Source organism: Candoia aspera, chromosome 14, assembly GCF_035149785.1.
Source record: "Candoia aspera isolate rCanAsp1 chromosome 14, rCanAsp1.hap2, whole genome shotgun sequence".
In the NCBI taxonomy this organism is placed as follows: domain Eukaryota; kingdom Metazoa; phylum Chordata; class Lepidosauria; order Squamata; family Boidae; genus Candoia; species Candoia aspera.
The window spans coordinates 11,441,846-11,462,128 of record NC_086166.1 but is presented as its reverse complement, the minus strand read 5'-3'; the positions used below and the strand labels follow the sequence as shown (position 1 = coordinate 11,462,128).

Here is a 20,283-nt window from a genome sequence, read left to right as displayed (position 1 = left end):
GTGAAGTGAGGACTACCTGTAGTGCAGTGTGTGAACTCTGGGCAGACAGAGCCCAAGACAATGAACCTATAAAATAATTTTTCCTCAGGGGGAGCAAAAGATACTAGGAGAGGGCAGCAATAGAGGTTTCACAACAGAAGTCGTTTTGCATGCTACACTTCAAAGCATGACATGCCAACAAATGTCAGTTGGTAAAGTACAGAAAACAGCAGGCTGACGACTGATTCGATAATGAAAACAGTGTTCAGTGTTTGTCAGAAAATATGACTCAGAATTAGTCATAAGCTCCAGCATTAGTACCATGAGTCTGAAAAATAAGACACTGCAATGGGCTCGGGGCAGCTGCTTGCCAATTTTTGAAAAGCGGAATTACGCCAGGCTTCCTTCACATTGCCTTAAGACGTGGGCCATGAATTCTTATGGCTACCTGAAGGAGCGGTACTCCTTCCACAAAATCTAAATTACAGAAAGGATCCATCTACCCACCTTACTTTTCATGCTGGCCTTTTTAGATACCGGATTTAAAAATCTAAAAAGTAGCATGAGACAGATAAAATCAAACGGAGTCCAGAGCAGAGCTTCTCCTGTACTATTCAGGCCCTACCACCTCATCTATCTGATACTTCCATGCAGGGGTGTCCTCAGGGTGCAGTCAAAGGAGTCAAGATGGCAGCCAGGATAATGAGATCAAAACTTTTTATTATGCAAGGCACATAAAAAACAGGCAGAGCTTTGATTGCACTATCATGACTGCCACCTTGACTTTTAGGGCCACACCCTGCAGGTAAGGTAAAGGTAAAGGTTTCCCTTGACATTAAGTCCAGTCGTGCCCGACTCTAGGGGGCGGTGCTCATCTCCGTTTCAAAGCCGAAGAGCCGGCGTTTGTCTGTAGACACAGAATGCTGTTACCTGCCCGCCAAAGCAGTGCCTATTAATCGACTCGCATTTGCATGTTTTCAAACTGCTAGGTTGGCAGGAGCTGGGACTAGCAACAGGCGCTCACCCCATCACGCGGATTCAAACCACCGACCTTCCGATCGGCAAGCTCAGCAGCTCAGCGGTTTAACCCGCAGCGCCACCGCGTCCCACCCTGCAGGTACCTACTTCCATATAACCATCTTTCCCATTTCACTGAAGTCTTTCCTCAATCCCTTCGACCTCACACCACAGTGAAACAAAGACTAAACTAGCCCCACCTCCTTCCTTTATTTATACCCCATCTTCATCTTCCCTCAATCCGCTGCTTCCCGTCTACTGAATTTTACTCCATAATGAATGATGGGTAATGAGTTGGGTAATGAAACGTCTGCAAGCAAACAACCAAGCTCAGAGAGCACCAAGGGCTTAGCGGTTCAACCCTGAGCTACATATATTGGACAGATCAGATAAATTCTAGGCAATCTGATGGCCCTGTGTAAATAACTTGTACTATTCAAAAGGTAAATAGAACATTTAATTTTAAACTTTAACCAGTGGCTGGGTCCACCCAACATACTAAACCAGGGGAAAACTAACCAAGGTTAGAACTAACTAAATGTCGCATGTTGCAGAATTGCATCTGCAGTTTATTATTTATTTCTTTTACATGGCCTTTATCTGACCAGGTTAAACATGATGTGTGAAATATGTCCAATCTTCAACCACATGTGGCACCAGCTTTGATCTGATCACTGCATCCCAACACTGGCCCCAAAAAACTGGAAATCTCCTATTCTTGGGCTGCTAATACAGGAAGACAGGCTGACTCACCTCTTCAGCCAGACAATTTCAATCATAAAATAAAATCCAGGTGAGCCAAGTTTGTGAGCTGACTCAGAAAGCTTTCATCACATTGGTCTTTGGAGGGAGGCTAAAATGAGGTATCTGCAACACCGCACAAGAAGCAAAAGGCACCCTACACATTATTTATTATTATTTTATTAAATTTAGAGGTTGCAAATGACTCTGGGTGGCTTACCATTAAAAATAGGGGAAAATAATAGAATAATAGAGCACAGAGACCAGGAGCCCCCTTTTCATCCTTGAGAGACATACAAGTTTAATAAAATTGTTGTTGTTATTATTATTATTTTCATTTAGGAAGTGGAACAATCGTTACAGCAGTTTCTCCAAAGCTGATGCCCTCCAGATGTGTTGAAACTCTGATCCCTAGGGCCATGCTGGCTGGGGATGATGGGACTCCACACACAGTCTTCAAGCTCCCAGGGAGAAAAGCCTTTCTTCTCCCGGATGCCCGCAGGCGACCTCTAGATGGCAGCAGCGAGCCGGGCTTTTCCTCGCGTCTCTCTCCTGCCATCTAGCGGTCCGGATGATTCTTGCAGGCCAGCTATGCTAGCTTGCCTGGGACTCCAACCTGCCAGGGTTGTTGTCTGGATCAAGGGGGAGCGGTCACATACCCTGCCCTGCGCCCTTTGGGAACGGGGAGCAGTGATCCTGGCGCCCCGCTGGGGCCATTAGGCGATGGAAGAAGTTGGAGAGGGCTCGGATGGGACTCTACACACACACACACACACACACACACACACACCGGATCTCCTTCGCTCATCCCCACCCCCCCGCCCCATTGGACTCACTCCGGAGGTCGCGGAACGACATAACGGCTCACTCCCACCCCGTCGGCTGGCTCGGTTCGATGGGCAAGTTCCCTGAGAGGTAGGCCGCACCGCTTACGTAGCCATGGCAACGGGGCTACGGCGAGCGGCGGGGCTCAAGCTGAGCGGGGAGGCGGAGCAGCGGCGTAGAACGTCCTGGGCGGGGAAGCCAATGGGAGGCGGGGAGGGAGGCGGGGCTGCCCAGCTGTTCGATAGGAGCGCTTGAAACGCACGTGCGCCTTTGACAGCGTAGCCGGCGATGAAATCGCCGGACTTACTCCTGCTTTTAAAAGGTTCTGTATTTCTAGTCCTTTTTTAAAAAATTATTTAGCCAAATCTGTCCTGCTCCTTCCTGTTCCACCAGGGAAGAGTCACCCTTCCCCATCCTTCACAGGCTTGAACAGTGCTTTTCCACCCCAAACCACACCTTCCTGGGATGCTTCAGAGCGGCAGATGTTTGCCTCTGAGGCTTCGACGTCACACCTTCCCAGCACAAAGAGCTGTGCTTGTGCTTCTGAGTGGGAGAAGGATGCAAGAAGGTTTCAAGAGCCTCCTGGTTACTGTGGTGCTGTCTTTTTGAAGAACCTGTGCGAAGTTTGTAATTGCCACTTGAATGCGGGGAGGAAAGCTTGTTGTGCCAATATAATAATGCAGCATTGCTGTGCAAGGATTTCGCTGGCTTCCGATCGTTTGCTAAATGTTGAAGGTTGGGAAGGAAGTAGATATAAACAGGAAGGGCCGGCCCACCTTTCTTCCTCCCCTTAATTAGAGAAATTGTTTCAGACTTGCAAGATTCTGTCAATGTAGCTTTACAATAAAGGCTCATTTGGTTGTGATTCTTCTCTGGTTTGCCCCGAGAGGCTGACATCAATCTTGCAAGTCTGAAAGTACAAGTCTCCCGCCATCTCATTTACAGCCCAAGAAACTGGGGAGGGTCCCTCCTGAGCCTCTTGCCCTCCCCACTATCCAGCTGCGGGCCAAGCCGTCTCTTATCCGACTGTTCCCTAGGCAGCATCTCTTTGCCCCGTCTCCCAAGGTCTTTCCCACATTCCATTACACATTCAGACTTGCAAGATTCTGTTGCTGTAACCCTATAATAAAAGTAGTATTAGCATTCACGACTTTCCTAGTCTGGTCTACTTTGAAGGGCTGGCAGGCATTAAGTTGCAGCGGCCATCTTCTTTCAGTAACAGACCTATGAATCTTCATGGAAGATGCTGAGGCACTGAGGAGGAAGGATCTGGTTTGAATGACACATCTGCCAAGGAATCACTAACTTAGCTCCCCGTCCTACCCGTAATCACAAATGCAGGAATATTAACACTCACCTACCTCACTACCTACCTACTTTCAGAGTTGCAAGATTGATGTCAGCCTTCCCAATTAGCTTAACAACCAGATAAGCTAATTCTACGTCATTGTAATGCTACATTGACAGAATCTTGCAAGTCTAAGAGTACAAATCTCCTGGTGTCTCTTTTTACAGCCCAAGAAATTAGGGAGGGTCCCTCCTGAGCCTCTTGCCCCACCCACTATCCAGCTGCAGGCTATGCTGCCTCTTATCTGACCATTCCCTAGGCAGCGTCTCTTGGCCCAGTCTCCCAAGGTCTTTCCCACATGCCATTACAACACCCCTGGCCTATAATTAATAACATACAGAAAAGCTCATGTAGAATTACTCATCCTCATGATAGATGCACTCTCCGAAGCAGGATTAATGAACAAACTAGCAGCCCTATCATATTTCTGTGGATTTGCATGTCAAAGAAATAACATTTTCTCCCAACTATGATTCAATCTGCTAACTAGAAAAGGGCTGTGGAAGGTAGGGCCCTGTCTCTTTCAGGCTTATGATTGCATTGTATTGCACTGCAATGACACATCATCTCTCTCTCTCTTTCTCTCTCTTTTTCCTTCTTTGCTTCTTTGCTTCTTTGCTTCTTTGCTTCTTTCCTTCCTTCTTTCCTCTCTCCTCCTTCTCCTTCTCCTTCTCCTTCTCCTTCTCCTTCTCCTTCCTTCCTTCCTTCCTTCCTTCCTTCCTTCCTTCCTTCCTTCCTTCCTATTAGTATTGTTAAACTATGGAGATGAACAAGCATTCTGGAGAACTCAAAATTTTTCATACAATCCTTTGTGCCATTATAGTTCAACCTAATAAAAGCATCACCCAACCATGGACATTGGCTTCATGTCTTCCACTGACCTACAGAGTTCTTAGTGTTGAATCAGTAACTGTCAGGCTTTGCTGCAAACTTTCCAGAGACCCAGCAGAAAAAAAAATGCAGCACAATTAAGGAATATCCAAATGACTTCTCTAAAAGCCTTTATTTTTCATCACCGCTGTCATTAGTAAACCCAGCAAAACATGCCACTGGAGACATTGCTTAATCTCCCCCAATCTTGGAAACCATTTCTAATAGCACAAATTCACCAAGGCCAGGCTTAACTAATTGAACTCATGCATGCTAAAGGAGCCAGCTAGGACAGAAGCAATTGGAAATGCAAAGTCCAGAATAGATTACTACCAAGAAATAATGATAACGTCTGTCAAAAAAGCAGCCACTTCAATTAAGGGCATAGGGGTAGATTAAACAAGAGAAAACACATTTACCCCACCTCCAACCTGTTAATGTCCTGGGGCAGTAAAGGACAACTGATGGATCGATTTCCCTATGAGGAATGGAGAGAACATGTGAGTCTTTTTAGTTTAAAAAATAACGGCAAGAAAAGAAGGAAATACGATGGGGAATATATTTATACTTTATACTTCTCCAAAAGTATAAAAATCCCCCCAAAGTAGCGGATTTTTTTTTCTCCCTTGCTGAAAATAAACTTTATCACAAACAAAACAAGCACCATAAAATGAATGAGGATATTCAATAGGCTTATATATGCATCATCAATTTAAGTCATAAAAGGAGTAGAAGATACAAAAATTTGCAAAGAAATGCTAAACAAAGAAAACTTTTCCGTGATGCATGGAAGATTAAATTGTCAGTAACAGGATAGCAGAAATACAGGTTGTAGTCAACTAAGTAATATTCCTGGGATGCCTCTTGGTCCAGTCTTCCAGGTTTCAGCACAGAGTCTAGCTGTCAAAACAGCAGAAGGATCACGAACAGAAATTATTTTTAAACACGGATAACTGGTAGACTGCACTGCCCCAAGACACGGTGATGGTGGATGGCTTGAACAGTTTTAAAGACGAATTAGGAGTAATTTGTGGAAGAAAGAACTTTCAATGACACTAGCTTTCTGCAGGTAGTTTATTTAAAAAAATAGATCTTTAGCAGAGCAAAGAGAGTGCTGCGGAACTCTTTGTTCCCTGCAGAGCAGAATATAGTTTCTTTTGTGCCAGCAGCATCTCTGATCAAAATAGGTCTTCGAGGGGCCATTGCAAAAAGCACAACAGGTGTGAGTGGAGATGAAACAACGGTCTCTGGGAAGCTGTGCCACATCCCAACCATTGTCCACTTCAATCAATTGTCCAGCCTTTGCTCCATCTGCAGGCCTCAAGGTGCAGTAGTGGTTTTAGCCTATCAAACTCTCTGTAATTTAGAGTCCTCATCTAGGCAAGGTTTTGAGCACACAGCAACTTCAAAGGATGGAAAGCAATTTCACACACTTGATCAGATGGACAAAGAGGCAATCATTTATAAGACCATTTTTGAGAAGCTACAGGATTGCAAGCGCTCTTGAGAATTCAGTTTCCTCGAGAAAGAGGATGTTGATGATGATGATGATGCACTGGTGATGTTACCTGGTTGGGTAATGAAATGGCTGCAAGCAAACAACCAAGCTCAGAGAGCACCCAGGACTCCACAGTATTCACTGATTCTTAGGAATGTTGGTTTGGTCACTTAATATAGATGCTGAGGTTGCAGTGTGAATTAGTAGGCTCAATTTTAACTGTTTTTCTGTTTTATATGGTTGGTTTTGTTCACTACCAGAGGTCCTTTTGGAATTAGTGGTATATCAATATTATAAATAACTAATTGGCCCATCAATAGAATGAAATTTTTTCTTATTGTTTACTTTTTTTTTTTTAACCTATGTCAGGTTTGGTCCTTAAGCAGGAGCTTAAGGCGAGCTACTAGGAAGGAACCAGGAGCTGTGGGACAATGTAAATCTGTTTTGTTCTGTTTTTTTTAATAGTAATTTTATTAAGAATTATAATTACAACAATACAAACTAACAAAAACTAAAGAAAAAAAAGAAAAAAAGAAGAAGGGCAGAAAAAAGGGAAAAAGGAGAAATAGGAATAGGAAAAAAAGAATATAGAAAGAAAAAGAAAAATATATAAAGAAGTGACTTCCCACCTTCATCACAAGTATAAGCAATTTTAGTAACTTATCACCTTCTCTTAAAATACAACAAATGATCACTTCTTCCCATATCCCATCTCTTACTGTATCTATAAACAAATCCATAAAACCTCATCATTTCAGTCCTGATGTCAGCAAAATCCATTAAGCGTTACCAGAGATAAAAACATACATATTTTAGCCTTGATCAAATAAACCAACTTTATATTCCTTCTTTTTACTTCTAATCATCTTGATCTTTAGTCCCTTCAAACAATGTTGTAGAACTTGATTTCTTTTCATTTTTTCTTCATCCCTTCTGGCAAAATTCTTCAAAGCTTTAAGAAGCCTCTTTTGTAAATCCAATATAGTAAAATTATCCAGGTCACTCTCTTGGTTTGTGTATCCTTTTTAATTATTAAGACATCAGCCAGTTTCTTTTGTATGTCCAACGTAACATTTTTTTATGTCATTCTTGTAGCTTGTCATTTTTAAATCCATTTTCAATTCAGTCTCAGTCTTATCAGACACAACTTGTTCTTCTTCCATAACATCTTTTAGACACAATCTGTCTGTAGAGACAGACACTATTAAGGGACAAAACAGATCTGAAGGTCGAAGAGGACAATGGGGGTAGCAGCAAATTCACCAGACTTGCTGTTTTTAATTTAAGGGACTTAAAAAACAAGGCAGATTCTGGTGACTTCTGACCTAAATAGCAGTTTAGTGTCATCAGATCCACAGACAACAGAACATAAACATCAGCTGCAAAGAAGCCCAAGTGGAAGCAGATAACTGCTTTCCCGTCTATATATGTTTAAGAAGCCAAGACAGAGAGAAAGCTACTGCTGTTGCTATTACATTACTTGCTTTCCCTTTGTTTTTTCTTTTTCTCTTGTTTTCTCTTCTTTCATTGTTCTGTTTTATTAATTAAAGACACTCCCCACTCCAAATGTTTTTAATGACTGCTGGTTTTATTGCTCACCCTGGCTGTGGCTTGCAGATAACTCCTGAAAGCCACCTTGAACTTTTCAGGAAAAGGTGATGGTGGAATAAATTATACCACATGCAAAGGTGTGTGTATGTACAAGACTCTGCTATAAATCCCTGGAAATTCCAGCAGATAATATAAGTTACTTCCAGATCATGGTGGCAGATACGTGTTTCAGTCTTCCTCAAAGATGATTTGTGAAGAGGAAGTGGAAGAGGGAGGTTATGCCCTAACGAAGGGGAGGTAGAACCAAGAAGGCCAGGGGCTAAGAATCCATGGTGAGCTCATCAACCCAGATGTCCATGTAGGCAAGAGACATTCAACAGAGGCTATACTGATTAAATGTTTCAGTTCAATAATGTCTTAATAAGATGAGGACATCAATTCATCAAGCAGCAGGCAAAGTAATGACTAGGGAGGTTTAAAAGACTGGCTGCAACTTTTGGTACAAGATATTAATCAGATCCCAGTCCCACACCTACGGAGGATGAAGGCTTGGGGATGAGATGGGCACTTTCTCCCCTTTGCATCACTTCCCAAAATGCCAAGCACTACTGATTCTGCAGCATCACATAAAAGCTGAATAAACCCAAATAATAAAGATAGGGGCTTGGTTCTCACAATGCCTTAACCTGTAACCTTGTTTCATTCATTCATTGGGTTAGCATGTTGCACAAGCTCAATCAGCTAGGGTTGATTCAATTAACTGTGGTTCTGTAACCAAAGGTTAGTGCAAGGGACAAATCTAGGTACTGTATGTGACTGAAGGGCCAATCTGCAGGGACACCTAAGCACATTTAAGCACTAACCTGATGTAATGGCATGTGGGAAAGACCTTGGGAGATGGGACAAAGAGACACCTCCAAGGGACCAGTCAGATAAAAGACAGCACTGCCCACAGCTAGATAGTAGGCAGGGCAAGAGCCTCAGAAGGGACCCTCCCTAGTTTCTCAGGCTGTAAATGTGATGGGGGGCGATATTTGTACTTTCAGTCTTGCAAGATTCTGTCAATGTATCCTTACAATAAAGTAGAATTAGCTCATCTGGTTGTGTTTCCTGTCTGGTCTACTTGGTAAGGCTGACACCTAAGAAGACAGTGACCATCATTTGCAAGTTCCACTGCCGAAAGACAGTGTTCCCTTGCCCCATGCACTGGACTACACTTCCTACCCAGAGCCTTTGCTGGCTGTAGTGATGGGCATATTGTCCAACCCATCCAAAGGAGTTTGGGTTAGGAAGGGGCACTTTAAGAAACACTCTAGTGCAGTGTTTCTCGACCTTGGCCACTTTAGGATGAGTGGACTTCAACTCCCAGAATTCCCCAGCCAGCCTGGCTCAATCAGCTAGGGTTGCTGATTGAGCAAGGCTGGCTGGGGAACTCTGGAAGTTGAAGTCCACACATCCTTAAAGTGGTCAAGTTCAAGAAACACTGATCTAGTGAGTCCACACCCACTCCCATCCTTCAACTCTACCACTGTCCCTGCTGCTGCATTTAATTATTGTTTCACAAAAATGAAAGCTTAAGGCATTGGCAGGCTCCCTTGACCAACTCTATTTACTCAACCTTTGGCTAGCTAAGGAACTGTGATGGATGAAGCAATTTTACTTCCTGGCAGTTCTGCTAATATAACATATAGGTTGTCACCTTCTCATTGGAAGCATCCTCCCTTGGCTTCCCTTTGCTCTCCTGGGTTTCGCAGAGCTTTTGAAACAGATACTGTAGATAATGCGTTACTCTGTGGACAATGAAAGCCATTTGTGTAGATCACTTAACAAAATAGTAGGGCTGTGCGGTGCTTTGGATTTGAAGGCAGAAAAGTCATTTTGAGCATGCAGGGGTGCAAACGTAGCATCTGTCCACAACTTGCTTAAAGGAGTGTAGTGGGATGTGGGAAAGAACTTGGGAGACGGGGGAAGAGATGCTGCCTAGGGAACAATCAGATAAGAGAGGGAATAGCCCACAGCTGCATAATGGGCAGAGAAAGAAACTCAGAAAGGAACCTCCCGAAGTTATCAGGCTGTGAAAAGAGACGGCGGGAGGTTTGTACTTTCAGACTTGCAAGATTCTGTCAATGTGGCCTGACAATAAAGTAGAATTAGCTCATCTGGTCGTGTTTCCTGTCTGGTCTACCTGGGGAGGCTGACAAGGAGCTTCAGAAAGGAGAACTATTCACTACTCTGTGTGCTCCAAAGGTTGGAATCCCAAATTCTGCACAGCCCACAAGGTGAAAATGTCCTCCATACTAAGGGATTGAAGATGATCGTCTAGCTGAGGGTTACAGTTTCTTTTTAAAAAAAAAAAAGGTGGGGAGCTTCTGAGAATGGCAGAGTACGAGGCTGTTGAAGATTTGGAAGGGGTCATTGAGGGCCTACAATGCAAACCGTGTTCAGTCCCAAAACCAAATTAAAGCATCCCTGCCGATGAGTATGGAGATGGCCTTAAAGAAGGTGTGCAACAGCCATTACATAAACACCAGATTAGTCCTGGAAGAGCGAAAGGAATGAGAAAGAAACTCAAGATTGCAGCACCTTGATTCTCCTTGGTATAACAGTGCGGGAGAAATTCTGTCAGGCTTTCAAGATTCTGTTATTATACCCTTTAGCAATAAACCAGAGATCCAGCAGGCCTTGTGGTGTTTGTTTCCTGACCTGACAGTCCTTGAATGGCTGACAAGTCAAGTCAAGTCCTTTATTACAGGTCAATGACCCAGACTAATTTGTAGGGTTTATTTACTAATAATTAGTAAATGGTAGAACATGCAAAGTAAAATAAAGCTTCCAAGATTAAAAAAATATATAATTCTGCTTGCACTATTTTGCTGTCAGCAATATATGAGGGTTTTTGTTTTTTGCTTTCAAGTCAGCATTGACTCCTGGCAACTGCCTGGACAAGTCCCTGCAGTTTTCTTGGCAAGGTTTTTTGGAAGGGGTTTGCCATTGCCTCCTTCCTAGGGCTGAGTGTGTGTGACTGGCCCAAGGTCACCCAGCCAGCTTCGTGGCCAAGGCAGGATTAGAACTCCCAGTCTCCTAGTTTCTAGCCTGGTGCCTTAACCACTACACCAAACTGGCTGTCTAAAATATGAGTTTTATAAGCTGCAAAAACAAACTTTGCAACGGGAAGCGTTACCTGGGTTCTTAAAGGGCTGACAATTTCTGACAGAAGGCTGTCCAGCCACTAACACAGGAGAATCATATATGTTATTGTCATGCCAATGGAGTGAGGGGCGGCTGAAATTTGGGAAGAGTTGGGGCATGCAATAAAACAGAGAGGTGTATTTTTATTTTTATTATTCTTGTCCTGTTTTTATTCTCATTCCTCTGATCCCAGTGAAACTTGCATAGTTGAAAATCAGTATTTTGCTCATAAAGGTTCACAGCAGCTCATTCTTCTTGGGGGTCTGAGGGGGGATGAAAATGGCTGCGCAGGACCTGCCTTCTGTTCTGAAACTGCAGGATGCTCAGCCCTGCTGCAGAGAAAGACAAGACAATCAAAGGAGAATGAGGGGGCCAATGGAGAGCAGAAAGAAACAGCCGAAGGGAAAAAAGTTATTATTGCCATTGTTTGGAATGAGGCTTGGTGCTGAACCCACTATAAATCCATTGCTTTGTTATGTGGGCGTCTTGCTTTTTAATTGCTCATTGTTGCCTTGGGGATCCATCCTTTTTTTTGCAACATGACATGTGGGGACAAAAATAGCTTGTTCTCCCCTCCCAGGTGCCTTCCAATAACTGTGCAATGACATTTATAAATCTCAGAAGGCAATTTCTGGTCTGGATAGCAACCAGGGGCAGAAAGTGGGAAGACTTTTGCTGGCTGGGGAGAACAGTGTTAACTTTCTCCTCTCTCCAATAGCAGGCCCAAGAAAAATACTCCCCCAGCAGCAGCCATTAAGAACATCATGGCATTTTGGGGACCAGCGGGTGCTCGGATGTGGTGGAACTGGACAGATGACCTGTGTGCCCCCTGGTTTGTCCTAACTTCCAAAGCCAGCCAGCTGTCCCACGAGTCAGAAGCATATGGGGTGCCACCCTACCTACAGGAGAATTAGCTTCAGTGGCTAATCCAGCCATTATCTTATTTATCTCCTTAGATAGCTTGCAAGCTGGGGACCCTGGGAATTGTAGATACTCTACCTGGAGGATCTGGACACAAGTGATGGGATCCAGGACTGTGAGGGAATCTAAGACTGCAGTGGAATCCACAACTGCAGAGGGATCCAAGACTGCTGAGGGTGACCAAGGCATGCTGAGAGGTGTGTAAGAAGAAGGCTGAGCAGGAACCAATGTTTGATACCTACTTACTAATATCTTGGTGTCACAAGCAAGTCCTCAGAGTCAAGCTTACACCAGACACCAGCAGACAGAGACCTGTATACATCCTTAAAGCTGTTCCTGTCCAACATGGGGCTAACCTATCCACTCAATCTTCCCTTGGCCATTTACATGACACGGCTACCCATTCAAACGTAGTGAAGAATGTCCAGTGGAATTCACCAGAACTTAGTTCTATTACGACAGGCTGCGGACAATCATCCTTGGCCAGAGGGAGACCAGGATAAAGATCTAGCGAACGAAACATCACCCAGACAATTCAGCAGCGTGTCTTTAATCATTTCCACTTTCTGCCACATTAGCAATTATGATTTGGCAGCAACTGTTGGAGCAGCTCTGGGGGCAAGCAGTAACTTTTGGGGATTGTAGTTAGTTACCTTGGCACGGAACATGCAGAAAATTGGATGTGGTGTAAGCCTTTAAGAGAGTGACCTTACTGTACAATTCTGCGCATGTCTCCTTCAGAAATAAGCCCATGGTATTCAGGGGCATTCACTCCATGGGAAGTGCACATAGGACCCCAGTCTAACCTATGCATATTATAGAAGAAAATCCAACAGCACTGAAAAATACTGATTCCACAGAGGGAGGGAATAATACCATTGCTGTTTAAGACATATAACTGATAGGGTATTCATAGCCATTTTCCTCTCCAATTATTTTTTACACCTACAGTAATTTGAACATCCTGAAATATATTCATATGCTTTGGAGTAATTAATGTGTCTCAGCAACTCCTCCCTAATGAAAAATGTCATTTTTAATTATAATACATTGCAAATATTCTAGAGCAGTTAAAAATTACATCCCGGCCCATCCTCAGCTCTGAACAAGGATGTCCGCAAGGAGGGAGTCAAAAAAACTCTATTTCATAGTATTTCATAATTGGTGCTTGGAGATGCCCTCAGCAAAGGCTGGAGAAGGCCAGGCTGAGAAGCAGCATGTGCCCTTAGCTGCAACCTCTCTCCCTTGACAAAGAGCCATCGGGGCGGGGAAGATGGGGACTACATGACAGAAGAAGCAAGCTAGGAAACACCATTTAATTTTACCTCCTTCTTCCCTGTGACACCTACAGAAAGGGAAGGGAACAAATGCACACCACCGAGATATATGTTTAACATAGTAACTAGGCTACCTAAGCATCATTTGCTTAATCCTGGTTTGTTCAGTTAACCACCTTGGACTGGATCCATGTCACATTAAGCCACAAACCATGGTTTAAGACACCACTATGGCTGGGTTCACACAACATGCTAAATCAAAGCCAACAAACTGAAGCCAATTTAGTGGCCTGCTAGAACCACTGAAATGGAGCAGAGCTTATAACACAGATGAGAAGCTGACACAGAAAAAGAATATTATCTTAAAATAACTTTAATGAGCATTCCAGAGAAATACAGGTTATGGATCTTACACACTCAGCCCTCCCAAGCATAAAGAATCACATGCTTAGACAGATTAGGTTAAGATAAGTAAAAGAATTTCTTACTGACTTTATTGTTGCTTCTGTTACATCCATCTTGGTGGAAAAGATGAAGTTCCTTTGTCCTTCTTTTCTTTCTAAATACTTAGTTTTGCCCTAAACCCTCAACCCTATTTTGCTGCTAAGGGCTGCGTGGAAGAAAGGGGCAGAATCCTTCATCAAGGCCCAAGCACATGGCCCTGATGAATGGAGAGCAGAGCAGCATGCTTGCTTCTCCCTGGGTGGAAGATGGAGGGAGAGAGAGAGAGGAAGTGGGAGTGGCAACAAACAGCTTCCTCAGAGTTGCATTGTGGGACAACTAAATTTACAAGCTAATTCACATGCTAATGAGGCATGCTGGATTTGCCAAGACTTCCAACACAAACCACATTCTGGGCCAAAGTGGTGTATGGATCTAGCCAATTATCATTTGACTATGAGACTGTGTTCATGCAGCACATGTAAGGTCATGTAAAGTCAGATGCTGCATCCACACAATGTGCTAACCTTGATTACTGTTAAATTTTGGTTAGGTATTTTAGGGGCTTAACGTGTTGTGTGAACTCAGCCTGCTCGGATTGTTTATGATCCAATGTATTGTGGAACCCTAACCCCAATGCAATAACCAGACTTAGTGTGTTATGTGAACACAGTCCAAGCATCAGCAAATGGTTTGATGTCATTTAATCACCATCAAATGCTGGTCCACTGATGCTGCAGAAGATGTTAAGGAAGATTTTTAAAACCAACTTTTACCTGACACAAATATAAAAGAACTTGAAAGTATGGGATATAATAAAACCGATATGGATATCGGTTATTTTCTTTTTTTTTAAAAGGCTCTCTTGGTTAGAGAATAACTGTGGGTGTGAATAGAATTCTCTGGGTCCTAAGGCAAACCTCTCCTCTGAGCTATACACCAAGTGGCTGCAAAGAAATACAGAAAGCTCTAGGCTTTTGCTGCCATTGAGCAGTTGGTTTTCCCCCACCATCAGGAAGGAGGAGGAGGGAAAGAAGAAAATGCCAGTGGCTGGAGAAGCCTCTGAGGGCTCCTGTTCCAGGACATGTTGCTGAGGCAATGGCTGACTCAGAAGGGATAGCACGAGAACCTGGCAACAGCAACTGCTCTTTCCGTGTTCGCTGCCTCCTTCTTTCCGGGTTCCACTTTGGCCGTGGCTCTTAGTAGGGTTACGTTCAAACAGATCAATGAACAATCAAGGTCCAGCTTCCAGGTCTGTTCTGCAAAAGTCTGGATGGCCTCTTTGCTGTCATCTAGTGGACATTCCATACCTTTGCAGCACAGTTATGCTGCTCCCATCCTATTCCCCTGCAGTCAGGTGTGTTGAAGACATGGGGCAAAGACTGGGTGGCAAGGGCCGTCCAATGGGCCTCTGTGCTGGCAGGGCCCATGGCAGCTGTCTCCCCGTCTTCACTATATTTATGCCACAGGTGTAACACTCTAGCTCCACTAGAAAGCTGGTTAGCAAGGTTGTGTACTTCATACAGCTCATGAACTGGAGTTTGGCTTGTGTCCTAACCTCAAAGACCGCCATTTTGGATTGCCATGATCGGGAGGTTGCAAACCTACCACAAAGCTATGGTACCTCTGCTGCTGGTCCAAGGTGGGGGCAGTTTGGGGTTTAGGCCGGGTAAGCCTGTAATTTTTGTCATTTGTGGGGCTGTTAAAGTGACACCACACGCCTGTATCCTAATCAAAGATTGTAGCTGGGGTTTTTGTATGAATACAGCATTTGCACCAAATCAGAGTTGGGGCAGTTGGTTTTTATCTTAGCTGTGGTGTTGCTCTCCGTGGTCCTGAAACCATGGCTGCCACCCATTAGATCTCTCCATGGTGCTAAAGCTAGGGCAGATACTTGTGCCATCTCTCCATGGTCCTGAACCTGTGTGTCCCAGCCTTTTCTCCATTCTCTGATGCAGACCTTGGTGAATTACAAAATAATGTGATACTGTAAATTGCAGTTTCCACAAGCTTGAATTAGTAACTTCAGTTTTAAATTCCATACTGTGGTAATCAGAGATGGCTATCTCACCTTTTTGGACTTCCTTCTTATGCCCCACAAAGAAGTGTCCTGGTCCTATCATCTTTAATACAGGGTTATATTTAGTGTTTGAGAGCCAGTCTGGTGTAGAAGCTAAAGTACCAAGTTAGAAACCAGGAAACATGAGTTCTAGTTCCACTTTGGCACAAAGCCAGCTGGGTGACCTTGGGCCAGTCCCTCTCTCTCAGCCCTAGGAAGCAGGCAATGGCAAGCCACTTCTGGAAAACCTTCCCAAGAAAACTGCATGGACTTGTCTAGGCGGTTGCCAGGAGTCAATACTGACTTCAAGAGATAGATAGATAGATAGATAGATAGATAGATAGATAGATAGATTGATAGATTGATAGATTGATAGATTGATAGATTGATATGCTTTACAGCTGGCATCATGCTTTTAATACTGACTCCATCCAGATCAATGTGATTTGATTTGACATTTAGAATCCTACCTTTATCTCCTCCCAAAAGCTTTCAAGGAAACTGTAAATAGAATCCTGTAGCTTCTGCACCTCTTAAAATCTCTCTTCCTAATTACTGAAAAACAAGCAAAAGTTATAGAAACAGGAACCATCTGAAAAATTAGCAACATTATAGCTCCCCCACTCCTTTGGTAAAGGCCCAAAATCCTTTGAGAGCTGAGGTGGAAGTTTTCTCATTTTTAAAAATTTTTTTCATTTCACTGTAGTCAATAATATTGACCAGGGACACCAAGAAGTGTCTAAACCACATGAACCAACCTTCCCCTTCCTTAGCTGTGTCCCACCCACTGTCACCTGTAATCCCCACATCTCCAGCTTCTGCAGAAGCTTTGAGAAAAAAGCAAGAGCAGAAAGGACTTCTCATGTGAAAAATGAGCTGCTGGATCTGTACAGTTGAGCAAGTCTTCACTCTACAGGTTGCAAGTGTACAACTTTGTTCCCAATACACATCTTGAATTTATGCCAGTTTTATGTCCAGTTGTCCTCTACTACCTTAGAAGGATAAAAATGCCCTTAAAATGTGGGGTCACCATCTTTAAAAAAAATTAAAATCTTATTAAAATAATTTTCTCCATCTCTTTTTCTGCCCACAGGACTCCCATGGGGATGTATCATGTGAAAGCAAGTCATCTGGTTATGAAATACAACGAATTGTCTCTAAACCAATCAGTGGAGCAAAATTATTGAAACCTCAGTAAAGACTGCAGTGAATAAAACTTCCTGAGCAAATTTTGCACAAATCTGGCACTAGTCTTTGATGACTGACCCAAATCACCAAAGAATCAAGAGCAGCAGTCAACAATATAGGTCTCCCTCCTGCCTTTGCAGCTAATACCTGCTGGGTTTGATTGGGGTTTATTTTCCTTTATTTTGAAATAAAATAAAGAAGCACACAAATGAATGTGGTCTTCATGAATAATGTGGGGGGGAAACCCTGAATGCTTTTTCAATCTCTAAAGCTTGCCCAATAGACCATTCAAAAGATAGCCTGATGTAATTCAGTCAATAAATAGGAAAGATAAAATCAAAGACATGCTGGTGATTCAAACGTTTTTCAGAACAAAAGGATAGCTTGGTCCTTCTAGATAAAGAAAAAGGAATCCAAAATTGCAGTGTTTTAATCATTATCTGGTTCTTACCAATCTTCATTTTTGGAATAGCCATGAACAACTACGAAGTGTCTAAAAACAAATCAGGGATCTGTTATTGTCCTTTTTTGCATCTATGCATTTTAAGTTGAACTACTGGACCTTGATTGTCCATTGATCTGTTTGAATGTAGCCCCCTCAGTTTATCTGTGGGTAAATACAAAGATATCAGGATACCAATAGGTTTTGGGTAGAGCAGTTGTGTCCAACTTCACAATGGACAATCCGTTTTTGAAGGCATCTTCTCTTCAAAGCTCTGTCTAGTCTAAATTGAACTGAAAAGTAACCATGTTTTAAAACAGTGTTTCTCTATCTCAGCAACTTTAAGATGTTTAACTTTAAGAATTCTTGAAGTCCACACCTCTTAATGTTGCTGAGACTGTGAAACACTGGTTTAAAACTAAAAGGAGAGCAGCAGAGGTCTGAAAAAATGAGCTGCTGTTGAAGTCTGAAGGTTGTGTCGCCAACCCAATGCATGCAGGGTGGTTTAAAATGTGTGGTATTACAACTTATTACATAGTTTGCATCAGTCATAGTCTACATCAGTGTTTTTAAATCTTGGCAGCTTCAAGCTGTGTGGACTTCAACCCAGAATTGGGAGTTGAAGTCCACACAGCTTGAAGTTGCCAAGGTTGAGAAATACTGGTCTATATTCTTAGGACCCACTCAACTGCAAACTAATTCCAAATTCAGACCTGGTCCTGAAGGTTCAGCATCTAAAGCCAGAGTCTCCCTTGTGCCTCCCAGTTCACGTGGCTGGAAGTAAAAGAATGATTTAAACAATGGATTGCTATTAAACGACAATCATTTGTTTTCCATTATTTAATGGCAGGGTGTGGGCTCATCAGAGACCATAACTGGGTATGGAGACAATCATACTAAGCCAGAACCAAACCAACCACTTTATGGCTGTGTCGCCACATGCTAAACCACAACCTTATTGGAAAAACACCAGTAGGTGCTGGTGAACGTAACTTAGCCCGTCGGAAACGAAGCCTAGGAGTTAGAAGCTGCTTTAACCGATATTTGCATCCATGCGTCCCACTCCTCCGCCCTCCTGTTGGCTCAGTAATCCTGGGGAGTCCAGCTCCCGCCTGGCAACTTAGAGCGTTGTATGAACCGAGCCACTCCAACCCATCAGAGAGGAGCCCAGTGCAAGCCGCACGCGTGGCGGGCTGGGCGTCCCAACTTTTTGCAAGACCAGCGGAAAAAGAGGCGCACCGCTTCCAGAAGGAGAACCTCGCCGCGCGGGGAAGAGAGGCGTTTTCCACCCACCCCCCAGCCAGATTTTTTTTAATGCCGTCCCCAAGCAGGACGGCACGTGGATCCGGGAGGGGCGGCGGCTGGCCGGGCGAGGGCGCGCCGATCCTCTCCTGGACCCGGTCCTCTGCAGATGCGCGGGTCCTTCGCCTCTTCCAAAGGCGCGGCGCCCGGGAGACCTTGAGCTATTGCTGGTGGTGAACCGTGCCGAGCCGTGCGCTACCCAACGCGCGGCTGCGGGGCGAGTGCGAGCCCTCCATCTGCCCGGAGGCGGAAAACAGGCTTGTCGAGGAGTCGCCAAGGAGGTAAGGGGCAAGGGGAAGCTCGGTGGGGTGAGATGGAGCTCCAGAGACATGGCAAGGACCTCGAAAACGCACGTAGTGTGTATGCATATATCCCGAACGCGCGAGTTGGGAATCTGCACGCGCAGCTCCAGGAGAGGAGTCACTAAGGCTTAATTTGAAGCCAAAATCTCCCTTGTGCCTCCCAGTTCATGTGGCTGGAGTGAAAGAATAAATTAAACAATGGATTGCTATTAAACAGCAACGTTGTTTTCCATTATTTAATGGCGGGGTGTGGGCTCATCAGAGACCATAACTGGGCGTGGAGACAATCATACTAAGCCAGAACCAAACCAACCACTTTATGGCTGTGTTCCCACATGCTAAACCACAACCTTATTGGAAAAACACCAATAGGTGGTTGAGAACGTAACTTAGCCCGTCGGAAACAAAGGCTCAGTATGCATTCTGCTTGGGTCCACTAGCCTTTGGGGACCAAAAAGATCATTTGTGAGCAAGGTCTGAGTAAACCAGTTCTTCGCAAGAAAGTCTTCCTTGACGCCTTGCCCTACTTTCTATGTATAGTTTGCACACTCAAGCATTAAGTGCTTCCGTGTCAGGGACAGGTGCTGTTCTGTCCTGCCAAAAGAGGCTTCTTCAAAGAATTGCTGGATGACCCTTCTCTCCCTGAGCTTGTCCTGAGATTCCATTTCAGAGGAAACTTCCCACACAGGAATCAAAAGAGCTGGCTCCTGCAGGGTCATGACTTCACCCCGTATTTCAATGCTTTAGCGCTTTGGTCCTGTTCCTGCCGGCGGAAGAGTAGAAAGTGTATTTCAGTGTCAGAGTCAAGTGACTTTGTCTGAGCCAGGGGAAAAGGGCTCAGCCTTGGAATATTTTGAATGCTGGAGCAACGTACTAGTACATTTACAATATTTATATACCATCTGTCCTGCAAGGCATCTCCCTGTAGTATCCAACATTTTCCAAATATATTTGCATAAAAGTAAAAATATGATCTGTAAATCTGAACATGTGTTGGCTTGGAAGGTAGTGGCCATGGCTGTGTTCACACAGTTTGCTAAGCCTTCTTTTGTTTAGTCAGGGTCAATGAAGAAATTGGGGTTGGCTGCATTCATTCAATGGAATAGACCATAAGTCATGGTTTACAAGTAAGTGGGTGTCCATAACTTGTTAAATCAAACTTTAAGAATTCATGTTATAGCTTAGTGGGTTAAGTGAACTGGTAGGCTTGTGACTTGTCCAACATTTTACCCAGGAAACTTCATAGGTGAGCACAGGTCCCTCTAAGTCTGGATGCCATGAGCCTCCCTGGTCACGAAGACCAGAAACCCAAAGGGTGTGCACCTTAGTAGCT

General features: G+C 43.9%; 1 protein-coding gene across 3 annotated transcripts in view; it reads right to left on the bottom strand.

Moving 5' to 3' along the window:
- CLUAP1 (clusterin associated protein 1) overlaps nt 1-2,708 on the bottom strand; it is a 62,546-nt gene extending 59,838 nt beyond the window's left edge. Inside the window, exon 1 of one of the 3 annotated variants that reach the window (XM_063315247.1) lies at nt 2,574-2,708. In XM_063315247.1, the coding sequence (XP_063171317.1) occupies nt 2,574-2,595 (22 nt within the window). In that variant the 5' untranslated portion in view covers nt 2,596-2,708. Of the gene's footprint in view, nt 1-2,527 lie in introns of all 3 variants that reach the window. The other 2 variants (XM_063315246.1, XM_063315244.1) reach the window with 2 other exon arrangements.
- Nucleotides 2,709-20,283: the final 17,575 nt, after the last annotated feature.